The sequence below is a fragment of the Perca flavescens genome, chromosome 15, assembly GCF_004354835.1.
Source record: "Perca flavescens isolate YP-PL-M2 chromosome 15, PFLA_1.0, whole genome shotgun sequence".
Classification (NCBI taxonomy): domain Eukaryota; kingdom Metazoa; phylum Chordata; class Actinopteri; order Perciformes; family Percidae; genus Perca; species Perca flavescens.
The window spans coordinates 31,464,488-31,485,434 of record NC_041345.1 but is presented as its reverse complement, the minus strand read 5'-3'; the positions used below and the strand labels follow the sequence as shown (position 1 = coordinate 31,485,434).

At 45.9% G+C, this 20,947-nt stretch overlaps 1 protein-coding gene across 3 annotated transcripts in view; it reads right to left on the bottom strand.

The window, feature by feature from the left end:
• LOC114569186 (CASK interacting protein 2) overlaps positions 1-20,947 on the bottom strand; it is a 77,167-nt gene that overhangs the window by 7,030 nt on the left and 49,190 nt on the right. Inside the window, exons 8-20 of one of the 3 annotated variants that reach the window (XM_028598973.1) lie at positions 16,416-16,524; positions 16,169-16,277; positions 14,956-15,050; positions 13,155-13,272; positions 12,219-12,392; positions 9,689-9,763; positions 7,699-7,835; positions 5,962-6,025; positions 4,602-4,693; positions 3,987-4,097; positions 3,648-3,749; positions 2,057-2,195; positions 359-1,560 (exon numbers count right to left, since the gene is read on the bottom strand). In XM_028598973.1, coding sequence (XP_028454774.1) covers positions 359-1,560; positions 2,057-2,195; positions 3,648-3,749; positions 3,987-4,097; positions 4,602-4,693; positions 5,962-6,025; positions 7,699-7,835; positions 9,689-9,763; positions 12,219-12,392; positions 13,155-13,272; positions 14,956-15,050; positions 16,169-16,277; positions 16,416-16,524 — 2,527 coding nt within the window. The remainder of the gene's footprint in view (positions 1-358; positions 1,561-2,056; positions 2,196-3,647; positions 3,750-3,986; positions 4,098-4,601; positions 4,694-5,961; positions 6,026-7,698; positions 7,836-9,688; positions 9,764-12,218; positions 12,393-13,154; positions 13,273-14,955; positions 15,051-16,168; positions 16,278-16,415; positions 16,525-20,947) is intronic. The other 2 variants (XM_028598974.1, XM_028598976.1) reach the window with 2 other exon arrangements.

Below are 20,947 nucleotides of genomic sequence, written 5' to 3'. Positions count from 1 at the left end.
GTCTGTGTGTGTAAATATGGATGATGGCTGTTCACATGACTATTTTTTTTAAATAACAGCAAAAGAAGTCAGAATTTTGGGGCGCCTGGGTGGCCCACCTGGTAGAGCAGAGGCTCAGTTCTCGCCGCAGCGGCCGTGGGTTCAGTTCTGACCTGCGGCCCTCTGCTGCAGGTCATGCCCCCTCCCCCCCTGTCTCCCCTTTCATGTCTAAGCTGTCCTATCAAATAAAGGCCTATTTTCACACGTGTCCCAAATCCTCTTCTGTAAAACTGCGATCCATTAGAGAGACTAACAATAAACGCTGTCGGTACTCGGGCCCTTATAAAATAAAAACTTATTTGAACAGTTAAAACTGTACCGTGGTGGGTATACACTCGCTCTGCACCCTCCTCCTCGCCGCAGCAGCAACCTCCTGTCCTGCGGAGTTAACGGCGACGGACGGCGACGCCTCCTGCCGGACGCCGTCAGGTTTAGGTCCTGGCGGGTTCTTCTCCTCTCTCTCCGTCCGGCCCTCCAGCGAGGCAGCGAGGCTCCTCACGCTCACCGGACTGTCTGTTAGTCCGGTAGCAGACGACGTGGTGCTGCTGTCGCTCAGCTCGCCGCTGGTGGTGCTGCTCACCGAGCTTAGCCTCTTTGGAGGCGGCGGCGGCGGGCCTTTCTTACGCGCGCGCACCGCGAAGGACTGACTGCGCCCCACGCCGCCGCCGCCGCTGCTGTTCTTCTCCGGACTCGCGTGCAAGCGCGCCAGCTGGCTGCGGCCGGGTTTGCGCGTCAGCGTGGCGTAGGACGCCACGTTTCCACAGTGATGAAACGCTGACTCCTCGTCGTCCTCGTCGGGCTCTCCGTCCGACAGGGCGTAGCGGGTCGCGTTCTGCACGCGCTTCTTAGCCGGCAGCAGAGTCATGCTGCGGTTGCCTTGTCGCGGAGACGCGCGCAGGTCGGTGGCGCCGCAGTTCGAGTGCAGGTAGCTGAAACCTTTCAGCGCCGGCGAGCCGTGAGGGGACGGACCGTGCGGCGCGGGCGTTTTGGGTTTCGCTGGGATGGCCGGGTACTTAAAGACGGTCGCCGTGCCCAGAGGCACCTGTTTGTGCGGCTGCGGCGGCGCCCTCTGGTCCCAGCCCTCGGGGAGGTTCCTCTCCCGGGCGGGGCTGGCGTCCAGGCTCTCCTGCGACCAGCTGTGCGGCGTGACGGACGCCGTGGGCGGCTCCCCGGAGCGGCCGGAGCCTCGGGACCGCGTCTCGAAACTCTCCTGGCTCTGCGACATCCCCGCGGCGTTCCTGATGGCGAGGAGGCCGTCCTCGCAGCCTCCGTAGTGGCTGGACATGGCCGTCTGCAGCTCGGCGCTCAGCTCGCTTTCCTTGAAGGTCATCATCTTTGGGGTGTGAGGGGAGGAGCACTCGCCCGCCGCCGCCGAGTCGGCCGGCGGCTCAATGGCGACCAGGTGCAGTGCTCCGGGGGCTTTGCGCCGCAGCGTGCCGCCGTGGCCCATCTCGGCGTGGAGGATGGCTCGCTGGATGTCGCACAACTTCCTCACCGCCAGCATCAGCTTCTTCTGGTGGCCTGCAGGGAAAAAACAATCAACCAGCATATCAGTGAGGAGGGTGGGGGTGTGGCCTTGACCAACTGCCACTTTGCTCGTTTGAAAGCCATGATGTCTCTCGCTCGTGGGTGGGCCAAATTCTCTGGGCGGGCAAAGCAGAGAAAGGGGAGGTAACCTTTCCCTTTATGACCTCATAAGGAGAAGATTCCAGATCGGCCCATCTGAGCTTTCATTTCCTCAAAGGCAGAGGAGGATACCCAGGGCTCGGTTTACACCTATCACCATTTCTAGCCACTGGGGGACCATAGGCAGGCTGGGGGAACTCATATCAATGTTAAAAAACCTCAAAGTGAAATTTCCATGCCATAAGACCTTAAATACTTCCACAGTAACCGGTAACCTACTTAAATACTTCAGTAACCTACTTAAGTACTTCTGGTGGCCTGGTGGTTCCTCTACTTAAGTAACAGTAACAAAGTGTTTGTACTTTGTCACCATGACAACACCGCTCCTCACCCAGCTGGATGATGCCGATCTCCTGCAGGTCCTCCCACGTCAGGTCTCTGACGATGCTGATGGAGTCGTAGCCGTTTTCCGAGAGCTTTTTGTGGTACTGCGGGAGGCCGATGGCGCTGAGCCACTCGCCGAGGTCGGACTGGAGAGGAAGAAGAGAACATCACTCAGATCAGGGCTGCACAATACATCGGATACACCGAGCTAACCTTTCCCCTCACCATACCTAAAACTCAGGTTATCTGCTGATCAACGTGATATCATGACTTCGCGTAAACATACACAGGCGCGGGGGAACCGGTTTTGTTTTGTGACCAGGGGTGCTGAATAACAACATAATGGATGTCTGACGATTTCTCCCCCTAGGAAATATGTACACATTTTTGAGCTATCCGCGTGCAGCGTAAACATACACGCCACTTTCTAAAGCCACGTGGCGTGTTATCGCAAGGCTACGTGTTATCGTGAGGCTACGGTTGGTTTGAACGTCACACACGGGGGAAAAGAAAAAGCGGTTGGATTTAGGAAAAGAAGAACTGGGTTGGGTTTAGGAAAAGAAAAACGTGGTAAGGAAACAACACAAGCGCAAAACGAAGGAAACATCACAGGCGGGACCCGATCCCCGGTCTCCTGGGTGAAAGTCCTGTGTTTGACCCATCCACCCCCCGACCAACCTCCCTACACGGGTTTTCGCCGTTTCATGCAAGGTAGCGTAAGTCAATGGAGGCCAAACAGAGATAAACACGCTGAAAAGCCAGTATGCATCTTGATAACACGCCAATAATGGCGTACCAACTGGCGTGTCTTACATACGCCACTTCATGAGATCAGTCTGTGCTCATTGTGGTGGACCTGTGTGTGTGTGTGTGTGTCTTTGTGTGTGAGTCTCTGTGTGTGTGTGTGTGTGTGTGTCAGGTTATGGCCATCCTGATGACGAGTGAAGAAATAACAGCTGGATGAAACCAAAGTTGTCTTTGTCTATTTAAAAAAAAAAAAAAAAAAAAAAAAAAGTTTGCCTGCAAGTCAAAAATCTTTGCTTGCAAGTCATAAAGTTTTGCTATTTAAAAAAATGTTTAGAGAAGAGTTTTCTATTGGTGGGTTTGTGTGGCCATGCCCCAAAACTTTATGACTTGCAAGTAGGGCCGCGCAATAAATTGCTTTTTTATCGTTATCGCGATGTCAACTGGCGCAATAAACAGATGATGAAAAGACGTGGATTAGATCAAACGGTGTCGCAGTGTTGGGAAGTCAGCACGACTGTGCGTGTGTGTGTGTGTGTGTCTGTGTGTAATTGTAGGACTGTGCCATTAACTGAATTTTTTCATGATTTTGGCTCCGAACGATTACAAATGCAATGTGACCCAGAAAAACAAGTATTTTGCACATTATGTTTTGCAAGTAAATCTTATTCTGCAGACTGTGTGTGTGTGTGTGTGTGTGTGTGTGTGTGTGTGTGTGTGTGTGTGTGTGTGCGTGTAAAAAAGTCCAAAAGTCAACGAGGAACCGCGTTTAAGCACAATAATTGTGTAAAAAAAGATCTGATTTTATTTCTTTCCATAAAGACGTCAGCGTGGGCACACGGCAGTAGACTCACGGGGATGTACTCCGGCAGCCACTCTGGGATATTCAGGTTGTTGATCTCCATGGAGATCTTCTTGCGGTGGCCCGGTTTGGTCACTCCAATGGCGGTCAGATCCTGCAGACAAAGGCAACAACAATGACATGGCAACACACATCAGACAAGCAGGACCAAGCCAGGTAGCTACATTTAGACTCGGTAATACGGTGAGTGTGTGTGTGTGTGTGTCACAGACACACATACACAAACAACCTCTATGCAAATGCAAATGATGAGCGTGTTTATTTGCATACAGAGTGGGGAAGTGAGATCTGATCACAAGCGCTACAGTCAAATAAAAACGTGTTTACTGACCTCAGGAGTCATCCTGCTGATGGTTGGGACATCATAACCGGCGCTGATGAAGTTCCCCGTGTACTGCTCCAGCTGGAACTCACTCAGCCACTGGTAGATGGCCTCGGCATCCTGCCGCCACAAGACACAGAGTATAAGACACACAGCTGGATAACTTCAACATTTGGAGTCCGTGATTCAAAGTGTTTGAGGATTCTGGACATTTCTTTATTAACCCTCCTGTTTTCCTCGGGTCTAATTTGACCCGAGGAAAATTTGTCTAATTTTCAAAAAGTTCCTCTCTCAGAAATTTTGGTTCCATACAACGCTCTTCTACAAGTAAAATAAATGATCAGGTACTTTGATTGAATTTAGGGGTTTTATTCAATATTGTAGAATTTAAAATTCATCTTATAAAAGAAAGTTGAAAAAAGCGATAAAAAAAAAATCAACATTAACATAAAAATTTTATCTCAAAAAACAAAAACTCGTACGGTCGACGGGGAGACAACATTAGGGTTAAAACACAGAGTTGTATTCATAGAACAGCTAAGAGTCTCAACATTTTGTACCCCAGTTTTGTAAGAAAAAAGAAAAGAAAAGGATCAATAAAACACACAAAAACAACAACTTTACCTTCCCCTCCAGCAGCTGCTGAGGGCGAACAAACTGCTGGGAGAAAGTCTCGGGTCTCTGCACCGTCACCGTCTGCCTCCGGGGAGTCCCGCCTGCAGAGACATCACCCAAAACCTCCGTCACAAGATCTCACTACATCACACAAAACCTCCGTCACAAGATCTCACTACATCACACAAAACCTCCATCACAAGATCTCACTACATCACACAAAACCTCCATCACAAGATCTCACTACATCACACAAAACCTCCATCACAAGATCTCACTACATCACACAAAACCTCCATCACAAGATCTCACTACATCACACAAAACCTCCATCACAAGATCTCACTACATCACACAAAACCTCCATCACAAGATCTCACTACATCACACAAAACCTCCATCACAAGATCTCACTACATCACACAAAACCTCCATCACAAGATCTCACTACATGTATGTAGAAATGAAACGAGGGCCGGCTGGCAGCATAGTCAGATGTGTCAGGGTGACCCAGTCCAAATGAGTAAAGAAAATATAAAAATAACAATTACAGGGCAACGCGCCGCAACCGTGCCATATCCCAGTCCAAATACAGGTCTTCGCCACTCTGGGGGCAATAACCGGCTGTTTCCAGAGGGAAATGGCAGACAGCTTAGTGTTTTGTATTAATATTATATATAATCTTCAACTTCATCACTAAGGCTTGTTTGGATATAATATATAGTTCTGTTAAATCTTATCATATAGGTCTGGTATATCGAAGCTGTCCCCGAGTGCCATAATGCCTGCCGTTTTGGACGTATTATTAATACATGTAGTTATAGATCAGGGTTCCCTACACTGTGCAAGAACAGGCCGAAATTATAATTCAATTTGCAGCAGTTCCTGAACATCTGAGAAGTTTTTTACTTTTTCCCCGCCAGTTGTCGTGATTCAGTGTAACGAAAGAACAACCGCCAGGGTCATTAACATACTGATCAGCATTCATGAGGTGCTTTGCATTGACTATTTAGGGGTAAAAAAGGGGCGTGTACAGGGCGGGATAAGAGACTGAGTCACGTACACGTACTGTTTACTGTGATTTATAAAGGGAACATTGCTTACAGGTGTGCGTACGCACGGTTTTATAAATGTAATTTTTGGCTTTTGGGCGTACGTACACTTATAGTAAGGATCCTACACACAGTTTTATAAATGAGACCCCCGGTCTTTGATTCTAGATCACCCACCCTGACTCTGATAAGAGGAGAGGAGATAGAGATGGTGACGGAGTACAAATATCTCGGTCTTATCATCGACCATAATTTATCCTTCCTTCCCCCCGTTGGTTTTAAATATGCTGTGGAAATAAAGAAAGTTGGGAAAGTACCTGCAGGATGATCCGGCTGTTTGCTGCAGTCGGAGTTTCCAGAATCACCAGCAGAGGGCGCCGGCTACACACACACACACACACACACACACACACACACACACACACACACACACACACACACACACACACACACACACACACACACACACACACACACACACACACACACACACACACACACACACACACACACACACACACACACACACACACACACACACACACAAGCGTCATTTAGCAGAAGCAGATATCATGTCTTACAACTGTAATCATACATATTTAATAAGGTTAGATTCAATATCAATATTTAAGATTCTGACAGCTGATTCTTGTTCATACCAAGACATCTAGAGAATGAAAATGAAAGAAATCCAGATTTCTTCTGTGCAGAAAACCAACTATTTTACACTGAGGCAGATTTAGGCAGATGTTGCCTGAATTATTGATTTGAAATAGTCGGCCTCCACATCATCTTTAAAACAATTGCTTAAATTAAACGATATGGCAATTAAGTCCATTATCAGGCTATAATTTAAAATAGAATGTTTTATTCTGACTGCTTAAAGGGTAACTTCGGTACTTTTTTAGTTTTTTTTTAACCTGGACCCTATCTGTTTTTGTGTTTAAGTGACTGATGTGAACAACAATCTCTGAAACTGGTCCAGTATTGAAGAAGAACCAAGCTGTAATGTAACCCTACAGGACTAATGTTCAGCAGCAGTTAGAGTCCACTAAAAGTTGTGTCGTTGCTGCTGCTGACAGACTCAGATTATTATTCTAAGTGTCTGACAACATTATGGGATGGATCCCTACAGAGATAGACCTTTTAGTTAAAGAGTAAGATCCTTTTAGTTTAACATGAAACAGCCCCGAAATCACCATCACCAAACTCCACCAGACTCCATGTAAATAATCAGGACTTTTAGCGTGTATAGAGCCAGGATATTTCCACCAGACTCCATGTAAATAATCAGGACTTTTAGCGTGTATAGAGCCAGCATATTTCCACCAGATTCCATGTAAATAATCAGGACTTTTAGCGTGTATAGAGCCAGGATATTTCCACCAGACTCCATGTAAATAATCAGGACTTTTAGCGTGTATAGAGCCAGCATATTTCCACCAGACTCCATGTAAATAATCAGGACTTTTAGCGTGTATAGAGCCAGCATATTTCCACCAGATTCCATGTAAATAATCAGGACTTTTAGCGTGTATAGAGCCAGCATATCTCCACCAGACTCCATGTAAATAATCAGGACTTTTAGCGTGTATAGAGCCAGCATATCTCCACCAGACTCCATGTAAATAATCAGGACTTTTAGTGTGTATAGAGCCAGGATATTTCCACCAGACTCCATGTAAATAATCAGGACTTTTAGCGTGTATAGAGCCAGCATATTTCCACCAGACTCCATGTAAATAATCAGGACTTTTAGCGTGTATAGAGCCAGCATATCTCCACATGTAAATGGGTGAATTAAAGAGTGGTGATTGTTGGAACAGTGGAAAGATAAACCAAGATGGCTTTTGGTCATTTTATTTTGTTTCTGTCCACTTTGAATGAAGTGTGTTTTACGATGATACAATTGCTGTTTACTTGTTTATTTATTAGTCTGGTTTAAATCAGTCACTTAGACACAAAAAAAAAAAAAAAAGGTTACCCTTTAAAAACCAAAGACTGTGTAAGTTGGATGGATCAGCAGGTGCCTCAGTGTGACTACAACTGTGTACCTTGTTAGTGTTGTCATGGTGACCAGCGTTGTGTTGCAGTCCGTTGGGCGCGTTGTTGCTCTCGGTGCTCTGTCCGCTGCCGGCGCTCCGGGTGCTGCCGACGCTGCCGGTGCTCCCCACGCTGTTCCTGTCTCCCGCTGCACAAACCAAACAAAAAGAAACAGGGATAAAGTCCTGATGTACAGGTAGAGAGAGAGAGAGAGAGAGAGAGAGAGAGAGAGAGAGAGAGAGAGAGAGAGAGAGAGAGAGAAATATCAGCAGAGAGGGCCGGCGTCAAGCTTTAAGAAGCAGCGGATGCTCTTCGTCGGGGCCAACAAGCGGCGGGCTGGGATGCATGTTTTTGGTCTACAAGCTGTGCTATGGCCAGTGGTGGCAGGTAACTAAGTACATGTACTCCAGTACACATGTTGAGGTACTTGAGCTTTACTTGAGTCTTTTCTTTTCATTCCATTTTTTTTTAACCCTTGTGTTGTCCACCCGTCCACCATGAACTTTTTGGGCGCTTTTACACACACACACACACACACACGCTCACGCACAAACATATACATAAGGAGACACACACACACACACACACACACACACACACACACACACACACACAAAGACACACACACACACACGCTCACGCACACACACGCACAAACATATACATAAGGAGACACACACACACACACACACACACACACACACACACACACACACACACACACACAAAGACACACACACTCACGCACACACACGCACAAACATATACATAAGGAGACACACACACACACACACACACACACACACACACATATACACAAGGAGACACACAGACACACACACAGGTTTGTGGCACCATCTTTGTGGGGACCCGCCATTGACATAATGCATTCCCTAGCCCCTTACCCTAACCTTAACCATCACAACTAAATGCCTAACCTTAACCCTTACCCAAACCTTAACCATCACAACTAAAGGCCTAACCTTAACCCTTACCCTCCCCCTAACCATAACCTAATTCTATCCCTAATCCTAAAACCAAGTCTTAACCCTCAAACAGCCCTTTAAACTTGTGGGGTCCAGCATTTTGGCCCCACAAAGCTGTCGGGACCCCACAAGTATACTGGACTCCCGGTTTTTGGACCCCACAATATAGTTAAACAAGAACACAAAGACACACACACACACACAATTAGGTATAATGATATGACATTATACCTAATTATACCATGGTCTGGGTGAATACTAGATTCTGATTGGCTGCAGGGTGTAAATTTCTTTTTACGGTTCTAAATGAATGCACTACATTAAAAGAAAAAGGACAAAACACACCCATGCATCCAAGTTATTTTGGGGCATTTCTGATAGAAGAAAACTTTGAAAAACGGGTCAAATATGACCTGAGGAAAACATCCATCCATCTTCGTCTGCTTATCCGGGGGTGAGGTCGGGTCGGGTCGCGGGGGCAGCAACTCCAGCAGGGGGCCCCAAACTTCCCTTTCCCGAGCCACATTAACCAAGGGTTATAACTTATTTAAAATAGCAAATAAATAAGAAACATCCTAAAATGAAACACACCATACTGCACTCGGTTTTTCAAACTTGCTGGCAAATGATAAAAGGAGATGATAAAGGGACATGAAACTACGTTAAAAACAGCTTCGTAAAATCTTTGCCGAGTCAAAGACTCAAAGAAGAAAGGCCACCCTGTGGACAACAACAGGTGTTACTGACCACAGGTTCAGCCTGAAGCAGCGGGTCATACAGAGTGTTTGGACCCGACACACCGAGAAGATCGGTAGTGTTTGTGGTGCTACCGGTGTCGTGCCAAAAAGTGATCATCTGAAATGGATTTCTGTACGACTCGGGGAGTTGTTGTTTAGCCGTCTGGGTGTGTCGGGTCGGGATGCAGAGCGTTCAGCGGGGCAGCGAGGCAGCTTCGGAACAGCCGGGGGGCGGAGGGGTCGGGGGGAGGAGAAGCTGTCGTTCGTGAGGGTCTTACCATGACACGAGTCCCTGAGGACCCAGATGTCCTCGAAGGGAAATCCGGACTGAGACAGGCGGCTCGGAGACAAACCTAGCAGACACAAAGACTCCGATGCACTGTGTTCTGTCCCGGGGGGAGGAGGATGACTGCGTCTATCGTTTTCCCAACTTACTTCAGAGGAAACCACGCCCCCTTTCCGTCTAACGAAAGCCTCGACGGCGGCAGTCCCTCCGCCTCACTTTCCGGCGCTAGGAGACTACTTCGCTGGAAGGAGAGGGGGCAGATAGATCCAGCACTGGCGCTGGGTCTTGCGCTGGCTGAATTTGAGTTGCTACAGCCGCCAAATTAAGGTCCGTCTCTGGACCTGCCACCTGCTCTTCCTTCGGCAAAGTAGTCTCCGAGCGTGGGAGAGTGAGTGCCGGAGTTTCATCTAAAGTGCGTTGGAGAAACAATAGAGGCGGGCTGACTGAGGTGAAGATTAGACAGAAAAAGTTTTCTTTGACTATTTCAGGGGAAATGAAAAAGAAAGATCGTTCTTCCTCATGCAGATTAGTGACGATGCTTCCTGTTGAAATCAGGGTTAGGGTTAGAATCACACAACGTGGATCAAAGTTTGGAGGAAATATTAAAGTAATACCGTGATGATTAAGCAGACCGTATGTAGATAAATCCTCAGTGCTGCAACTCTGACAGCTTCCTGCCGTATAAACCCACCACCTGAGCGTCCTGTGTGTGTGTATACCTGAGTGTGTGTATACCTGCGTGTGTGTACCTCAGTGTGTGTGTGTGTGTGTGTACCTGATTGTGTGTGTACCTGAGTGTGTGTGTGTGTACCTGAGTGTGTGTATACCTGTGTGTGTATACATGAGTGTGTGTGTACACAAGTGTGTGTGTGAATACCTGAGCGTCCTGAGTGAGTGTATACCTGAGCATCCTGAGTGAGTGTATACCTGAGTGTGCATATACCTGTGTGTATACCTGAGTGTGTGTATACCTGAGTGTGTGTATACCTGAGTTTGTGTACACCTATGTGTGTATACCTGAGTGTGTGTATACCTGAGTGTGTGTACCTGCGTCTATGTATATCTGAGTGTGTGTGTATACATGAGCGTCCTGAGTGTGTGTATACCTGAGCATCCTGAGTGAGTGTATACCTGAGTGTGCATATACCTGTGTGTATACCTGAGTGTGTATACCTGAGTGTGTGTATACCTGAGTTTGTGTACACCTATGTGTGTATACCTGAGTGTGTGTATACCTGTGTGTATACCTGAGTGTGTGTACCTGCGTCTATGTATATCTGAGTGTGTGTGTATACATGAGCGTCCTGAGTGTGTGTATACCTGAGCGTCCTGAGTGAGTGTATACCTGAGTGTCCTGAGTGAGTGTATACCTGAGTGTGCATATACCTGAGTGTGTATACCTGAGTGTGTGTATTCCTGTGTGTCTGTATACCTGAGTGGGTGTATGGGAGTGTGTATACCTGAGCGCCCTGAGCGAGTGTATACCTGAGTGTGCGTATATGTGCGTAGTGTGCGTGTATAATGAGTTTACATCTGAAGCATTTACCTGAGTGTGTGTATTCCTGAGTGTGTGTATACCTGAGTGAGTGTATACCTGAGCACCCTGAGCGAGTGTATACCTGAGTGTGCATATACCTGTGTGTATACCTGAGTGTGCGTATACCTGAGTGTGTACGGGAGTGTGTATACCTGAGTGTGTGTACACCTGTGTGTTTATACCTGAGTGTGTGTATACCTGAGTGTGTGTACCTGCGTGTATGTATATCTGAGTGTGTGTATACATGAGTGTGTGTACGGGAGTGTGTATACCTGAGTGAGTGTATACCTGAGCGCTCTGAGCAAGTGTATACCTGAGTGTGCATATACCTGTGTGTATACCTGAGTGTGCGTATATGTGTGTAGTGTGCGTGTATACTGAGTTTACATCTGAAGCGTTTACCTGATTGTGTGTATACCTGAGTGTGTATTCCTGAGTGTGTGTATACCTGAGTGTGTGTATACCTGAGCGCCCTGAGCGAGTGTATACCTGAGTGTGCATATACCTGTGTGTATACCAGAGTGTGCGTATATCTGAGTGTGTACGGGAGTGTGTATACACCTGTGTGTGTATACCTGAGTGTGTGTATACCTGTGTGTAGACCTGAGTGTGTGTATACCTGTGTGTGTGTATACCTGAGTTTGTGCACCTGCGTGTATGTATATCTGAGTGTGTGTATACATGAGTGTGTGTGTGTACCCGAGTATATGTATACGTGTGTGTGAATACCTGAATGTGTGTATACATTGGGGGTCCTGAGTGTGTGTATACCTGAGCATCCTAAGTGAGTGTATACCTGAGTGAGTGTATACCTGAGTGTGTGTATACCTGAGCGTCCTGAGTGTGTGTATACTTGTGTGTATACCTGAGTGTGTATTCCTGAGTGTGTATACATGAGTGTGTATACGTGAGTGTGTGTATACCTGTGTGTGTGTATACCTGTGTGTGTGTGTATACCTGTGTGTATACCTGAGTGTGTGTATACCTGTGTTGGTAGCGAGGCCGTTGGCAAGCGGCAGCACCACGTGAGTGGGGGGGGCATACAGGGTGTAGGAGTCGTCGGTCTGAGGGGCGGAGCTGAGACTGCAGGAGAGGGGGGGTCTGGACAGCTGCTGCTGGCGCTGGGTGGGCAGGGAGGCGTGCCGGGACAGGGTGCCCCCTACAGAGCAAGACAGGGCAGGGGCGGGGGGTGGGTGGAATTATCAAGCTGGTGGTTAGAGGTGGAGTCAGTCATTATGATGGAGGGATGGAGGCAGGAGGGAGGAGGCATGGGATGGTTCTGGAAGCAGGCGGATTAGTTTCTAACTGAAATTGGGAGGGGTTTAATCTTCATCTCATCCTTCAAAACATTGAAAGAAGTGATAAAATCCTCAAACAAAGTGACAAAAATGTCAGTAGAAGTGACAAAAATGTAGAAAAAAAGCATTGAAACGTAAAAAAAAGCAACAAAAACTCAATACTGGACCGATATTGTAAGAGCCATATTGATACTTATAAGTTTTAGTAGTTTTCCTTTTAAAACATTTTGTGATGCTCCTTGAAGGATACAGGTGATGACATCACCGTCCCCTAGGCAGACTAGGTTAAGCAGCCCACGGAGCTACACAGTTTTTTGACCATACAATAGAGAAGAATCTTGTAACTTTGTTTTTACTTTTTTAGTAAAGTTTTTTCGAGAACAGAAGTTACTGCCTCCAAAGATTCTTGTGTGTCAAACTTAAAAGCCAAGAGGACTGCTTAATAGTGGTGGTAAACTGCAGTGAGAAGGATTGCCGCTACAGATATCAAAGAGTTTTGTTCACATTTGTCACTTGGACACCAACGCGTGCGAAAACAGGTTCCAGGTTGAAAAAAGAAAAAAATATAAAAAATATGACCCTTTAGCTGAATGTTTTTGGGTCTAAATGTTTGTGCGACTGACCGTTTCTCCGGCTGATGACCTCCACGATGGACGGGGGGAAGAAGCCGACTCGGTCCGTCCCTCTCTGGGTGTCATGGATGTGTCCCTTCCAGCGTCCGTCCACGTGCTGCTCCAACACCTGCAGGGGACGAGACGGGTCACTACGGGCCGCTGGTGCATGCTGGGAATAAAACACCTGCAGGGGACGAAACGGGTCACTACGGGCCGATGGTGCATGCTGGGAATAAAACACCTGCAGGGGACGAAACGGGTCACTACGGGCCGATGGTGCATGCTGGGAATAAAACACCTGCAGGGGACGAGACGGGTCACTATGGGCTGCTGGAGCTGGATGTGCAGCGTTGGAGGAAGTATTCAGATCCTTTACAGTAAAAGTACTAATACCACACTGTAAAAATACTCTGTTAGAGTAAAAGTCCTGCAGTGAAAATGTTACTTCAGTAAAAGTGTGTATCATCAGTAAATTTACATTTACACCACTGATGTTTCTTATGAAGTAATCAATTGTACCTGCGAAGATCGTTATATGGGTTCCACACAACGTACATCATGCATCCATGTTATTTTTAGGTGATTTGGTTGTAAGGAACTCATATTTCCGATATCAAAAACTTTGAAAATGGGTCAAATTTGACCCGAGGACAACACAAGGGTTAATGTCAGCAATCAACTTGTGAAATTTCACGGGGACATTTATTGGTGATTTAACTTTTTTACCCTTTAGTGTCTCCACTTAAAGTGTCTGTGTCTTTCCGACTCTTTAAACAAGAGCAGAAGTAAACTTGCGATGTTTTCTACTTTGATACGAGTCCCGACATGAAGGCCTGCATCATCACATCCTCCAGCTTTACTCATCATACTGATTCACTCGCAGGAATTCAGGGAACAGCGGCGGAGGATTTACAGGCAAAGTTCAGACCTGCACTCGCACTCAAACACAGACATTTATGGGAGACATCAACCGAGGCGTTACAGGAAACTAAGTCCAGCTGAGGCTCATGGGAAAGGAGGGGGGAAAGGAGGGAAGAAAGGAGGGAATAAAACAGGGAAGAAAGGAGGCAAGAAAGGATGGAAGAAAGGAGGGAAGAAAGGAGGGAAGAAAGTAGAGATGTTCTGATGCTGTGTGTGTGTGTGTGTGTGTGTGCGTTAGTGTGTGTGTGTGTTTGTCTGTGTGTGTGTGTGTGTGTGTGTGTGTGTGTGTGTGTGTGTGTGTGTGTGTGTGTGTGTGTGCCAGACTTGTCTCCACCTGCCTCTTAAAAGCAGTTCACTGCTTCCCACACTAAAGGTTTCTCTCATGATGAAGTTCAGAAAAGCCGACAGAAAGCAGCCCAGTGACGGACGACCGGGCTCTTATTTTGAAACTTTTGTCCCTTGTTTCCATCGGTTATACATACAAACGCTTCACTCAGCGAGGGACTGACTAAAGCGGTCAGACAAATCGAGTGGAGTTAGAATCCGTGCATCATTTGTTCATACGTTTTTCAAAATAAAACCAAAATAAAACCACAAATTAATCTATAATAATTTTGTGCTCAAATGAAAAATGGAAGGGGTAGATTTTTTCCTCCATTTTTCATTTGAGCACAATATCGTAAATTGGAAAAACAAGTCGATTTCCTTTCTTCATTTTGGTTTTGGAAACGAGTATTGAGAAAACAAGTCATTTCTAGTTTTATTTTTAAAATCCAAGGACCAAAAGATACACAGAGCTGCAGTAGAGTAGACGTATAGAGTAGCAGAACATCTAAACACCCCCGTAAACGTGTACTAAACATGCAGGATGTGAGTAAAAGCGTCTCACCGTGATGACGTCTCCGGCTCGGATGTTGAGCGCCGTCGGGTCGTGGAGGTTCCAGTAGTCCTTCAGAGCTCGGACCTGCAGGACGCCAGTCGCATCTGTCCAGGAAACACACCGGCACATTTAAAAAACGGGGTCAGGAACAAAACCAGAACCAGAAATTAAGCCATATACAAACCCAAACCTTCAGCAAAACCAGAATCACAAGGTGATCAACACACAGACGCACACGCACGCACACGCACACGCACACACACACACAGTCAAATTGAAGGCTAAAAATAAGAGTACGAAAACAACTATGTATATAAAGTAACACAGATTAAGTTCAAGAGATGAAAAGTACAACGCTCCACTGCAGGCTGAAACAGAGTCAACAGAGTGATGTTGTGATGAAATGCTTTGGGGCATGTGAACACATCTTATCCATCACTTTGTTTAAACAGCTGAGCTGGAACCTCTGAAGAAGTACTGCCCGTGTAACCGCAGCCATCCACTGACAGCTGCATGCCAACACGCTAACACGCTAACACGACATGTAACACTGAATATTAAAGCATGAATGAACAGTGGTTGGGCTGTGCACCCGTAAACAAGACGGGAAACTCTCTGCAACACAAACCTCTCATTATTCTCTCAGTGTTTTCCCATAGGATCTTCAAAAGACATGCAGGCTTACAGAGAGCACGCACACGCACACGCACACACGCACACACGCACACACACACACACACACACACACACACACAAAGTGTATGCAGCAGTCTGGTCTTTGAAGCTGTCAGAGTCGACTGATAAGAGTTGAACGTTACGTAACGCAGAGTTTGAACTTTTTTAAGCTGCAGTTTGAAGGAAGTCTGGTGGAAGCTGCTGCACACAGACACAGAGACATAGAGACACAGACTCAGAGACACAGAGACACAGAGACACAGACTCAGAGACACAGAGACAGACTCAGAGACACAGACTCAGAGACACAGACTCAGAGACACAGATACACAGATACACAGATACACAGAGACAGACTCAGAGACACAGAGAGACAGAGACACAGATACTCAGAGACACATAAACACACACAGAGAGACACACAGACAGAGAGACTCAGAGAGACAGACCTAGCCACTACTGTGATATCAGTAAATATGTATTGTTGTCCAAAGAACCGATATAATACAGTATGGTTATGAGAGGTGGCTGGTGAGTTGGTTCACACCTCGGAGCAGCTGTTTGATGTCCCTGCTGGCGTGCGACGTGGTGAACTGGTTGACGATGTCCAGCGCCGTCTGGTTGTAGGTGTTCCGGATGTTCACGTCCACTCCGGCCTGCAGAGACGGCGCGCAGGACAAAAGACGTTAAGAGACTCGCGCGCACCGCAAAAACATCGGAGACAAACGGTTTGTTGTCCGTTATTCACGGAACGCTGAGTGAACGTTTGGCGGTGTGCCCCTCAGGTAACTCACGTCCAGCAGCAGGCGGACCACCTCCGTCTTCCCGTAGAGAGAGGCTTCGTGCAGGGCCGTTCCAGACTTGGTGGTCTTGTTGATGTCGATGCCGGCCTTCAGCAGCAGCCTGCAGCCAAACACAGAGACAGAGAGAGACGTCAACCTCCCAGTCCCAGCTAACCAAAACAACCAAAAAAGGTAATAATGTCGGGAAAATAGGGGATCAAAGAAAACGTGGAAAAAAAGGCAACAAGAGAGTCAAAAAAATCCAACAAAAAGGTCTAGCCATGCTGTAGCCACGCTAGAAGCAGGGAAATCTATTCACAGCGCCCCATTTTATTTATTAAATATATATAATGTGGCGCCAGCGTATCGATTATCGTATCGCACGACAACTAACTTTTTGATTTTTATAACTCTTTAAAAAGATTTTTATGTATGTGAGCTATGTGTGTTTGTTGCGTTATGGTTGTCTAAGCCACTGGATGCCTAAAATTTCCCTCGGAATGAATAAAGTATCTGTCTATCTAACTAAATATTGCCGTACCGATATTTTGTTCCAGTCCTCGTACCTGAACCTCAGAGTAACTGAATCTAAACAAAAACATTTAAAAAGAAAATCCCGATATAAACTTTGAAAAAGTGACAAAAATTGCAACAACAGCTTCTGGAGTTTGAAAAGCGCAAGACGTACCAACAGTATGAAGGGTTTCCCAGGGTTGTGGTTATGATCTGACAATATTTAAATGAACTGGGAGTTATTCAGTGAAGCAGCTCTGCCTCGTTTGCATGTTTCTGTCTTTCAGAAGTATTCAGGCCAATTATTACTATTATACAGCAGGTTCATGTTGCTGACTAGTAGCGTACACACACACAGACAGACACACACACACACACACACACCGCAGAGTAAAACTGGGTCACAGGGATGCTGCGGTGTGTCTCGGAGCTGTGCTGGGAATGTGAGGCATGAAGACGGAGAGACAACCACCTCCAGAGTTTGCACATCCACGCTCAGACAACCTCAGCTGCCCTGCCCTCCAACATCTGCACACAAACTCACACTGAACACTCTCTTACGTCTCAACAGAAAGGGGGAATACACTGCTGCTAGCAGTAGCAGTCAAACTGTCTGCAGAGGAGAAGGTATCCATCTTCCTGAAATAGCAATGAATGGTACACCTGATAGTGTGATCCACAAACTTAAAGATGAGAAGGTAACTGTTGATAGATTTCATGCTGTGAATGTGAAATATTAACTTCAGCCACATAGTGTTGGCAGGACTTTGATAGCCTTATATTGGTTTCGCGTGATCACAAGAAAAGTTTTGCGTGCTCACGAGACGCACAAGAAAAAAATATCAAATTCCCATGTCCCTTTAGGGGCTCCGCAGTGGTAGAGTCAAGACCACAGAGACCAAGTCATCACCAAGACGGGAGTGTATAGAGAGCGAAACAATACAGAGACTTTGAGGGGTTGAGACCGAGACTTTGAGGGGTTGAGACAGGCACTTTGAGGGGTTTAGAACTAGGGATGCACCAATCCGACTTTTTCAGTCCCAATACCGATGCCAGGGCTTTGTGTATCTGTCAATACCCGATACCGATCCGATACCGTTGCTGAATTAATAATAAACTGTATACCTTCCACCTTATACCTTCCTTCCACCATATGGAAGAGAGTAAAGGCACCAGACCTTCCTAACTAAACATTACTTTCCTAACTAAGACAAAATAACATAGATGTAATGTATTGAATTCTTATTTATTTGTTATTTAAAAAACAACTATCGATCAAATCGAAAATATAATGTAATTAAACTTCTTAAAATAAATTTAAATAAATAATAATGGGCCACCTTTATATAGGTTTATAATGTCTTATTCTACTGTCAGGAGTACATAGAAAATCTCAAAAACATGTTAATGTCATCATGTTTACTAAAAGCTTTTATTACTAAAGGGTTTGGCTCCACGACATTATACAATAACTTTATATGAAGGGGAATCCATCAAACAGTTACAGAAGCTAAACTATTTGTATTGTGCAAACTGGAAAGTAGTAAAATAAACTCAAATCGAATGAATACACGTACAATCAACTTTAAAATTGTTTCCCTTTCAAAACTAAATTGCTGTAAGCTAGTACTGTATAACCACTACCTTGGCCACAGGTAAGTTAGGTTGTAGTGTTGTTGCAGTGGGGGACTGAACGTAGCTCCGCTGTCAGCCTCCTTCGCTGTTTGAATAACGTCAGTAGGTTGGCGGACGTATTTCAGCGAGGCCAGACCTCTTAAATCCAGAGTTTTAATCATTGCTCTGAACCCGTCTTTCTCAACAGACTGTAGCGGGACCGGAGGTGGATTGCGTTCATAATGCTTGAAGTGACAGGTCTTAGCACGACCGAGTAACGTTAGAGTGACGGGCAACAACAGTGGCTAAATTATGTCCGATTTGTTAGAAACAAAAAACTTGGGAACAACAGACTGCTCTTCTCTTGAGCACACCTTGATCTGGTGCATCTCCGGTCTTTCTTCATCCTCTAGCTAACTTTCTTCTCGGTTCTTGAATGTGCAGTAGCGACCGGAGCCTCTCCCAGCTTAACAGACTGTTATGCTACCTGGCTAGCTAGGCTAGCAGCTGTAATGTTACCCAGCATGCCTTTCGGCGGTGTAGCTACATTTGTAAATGTAAAATTATTTGTGTTAGAAACTGTTTGTCTCAAATTGTTATATGCTATGGTGTTTTATCCTTTTAAAGAGAGTTAGTTGTGGGTTATTAATTTTTGTGTTATGAAGTTACTACCATGAGTGAAAAGGGTAGACAGTTAACAGGGGTCCCAGTGCTGTTACGGAGTGTAAATAAAAATAAACTGGATCGGCCCGTGGATCTGTTAATTTTTCCGATCCACCGATCCAGATTTTTTGTCAATATCGGGGCCAATACCCGATCCGAATATCAAATCGGTGCACCCCTATTTAGAACGAGACTTTGAGGGGTTGAGACCAAGGGGGTAAGCTTCGCTTCAGAACTCGAGCCATCATGGTGCCATTTTGTTGCTAATTGGCCATCACCTCCTGTTAGCATTCCGCTGACTGCCATTTTTTTTTTACGTCACTTGACTGCGAATAACTTTACATCTGAAGCGTTTAAAGACTCTATTTGTCCGTTGTTTAGTTCCAAAGAAACACGACAATGTATAAAAGGCTTCATTACCTTGTACCTCACATTATGGCTCCGTAGCAGACGTTTTTGTAAAAATAAGATAACGATTGTGTCATAACCAAGTGACTTACTGTCGCATAGTAGAGGAATTACCGTATAGTACAGGAGAAGCTCGCAGGCAGTTTCGACTTACATGAGATGTTTAGGTTTAATTACTAATGTTAACTAGCATGTTAGTGATCAATAATTAGCCTGTGCCCATATTATCTCCTTACATACACCTACAGTCTCCGTATCTGTAAGATTGGGAATGATTGAGATTTCTCTTGGCACAGCTACCAGAAGACTTACAACTTTCAGACACGTTGCTCACGTCACATTCTCTCAGTTGGAGGCTGCGCAGTAAAGCTGGCCATCACCGGAAAAGTGCTTCTAATAGCCTTCACTGGTCTCCGTCCAGAGCAACGGGGTCTATTGGTCCATTATATACTGTCTATGGTTGAGACCGAGACTTTGAGGGGTTGAGACGGAGACTTTGAGGGGTTTAGAACAAGACACTGAGAGGTTGAGCCCAAGACATTGCTACCATTTTAGGTCCGGGCCCACCCATTTTGACCCAGGCCTATAGTGAGTAGTGAGTGATTTTCATTCTAGCAGTTCATCCAATAAGCAGCCCGAGGGAAGCTTTGAGTGAAAGCTTCTCAGCCAATCAGCGGCTTCTACCCCACGTATGGCCTCTTAAGCCCCGCCCACAGGCTGCATCATCACCAGCAAGTGATCCAATGAAATGAATGACGTTGCGCGCAAGCTTTTCAAGCAAGCTCAAAAAACAAACAAAAAAAAAGACACAGACGGTAGCTATTAGCTAATATGAAACGCAAAGCAGCTCGTTTTCATTTAAATTCAGCAAGAAACGCTCCAAGAAGCAGGAGGAGGACATTTTAAGTAACGCGGTTACAAGGGACGAGTTACTATCCTGCTCGGCCGCCCTCTCCCCATCAAGTCCTCCCGTAGCCACCCCCCCTCACACCAGCAAGGCAAGTAGGGTAACAGTTAGGCTAACGTTAACGTTAGTGTCTGGCTGTCTGTATGCAGGGGGAACCTGTTTTTTTTTTGGCTTATTTTAACTGGCCCATCCAGTTTTCTGGAGGCCCACCTACAATCAATATCCTGGCGCCGCTAGTGCTTTGAGGGGTTGAGCCCGAGACTTTGAGGTGTTGAGCCCGAGACTTTGAGAAGTTGAACCCGAGAGACTCCTAAAATTGATCTTGTTCCCATAAAAACACCCACAGTAAACAAATTAAGATTCTTCTTCATTCACCTCTTTTATTGCCATAGAAGTGCTTTGACAAAATAATCAAAAGCCACTTAAAATCCTGAGTCCT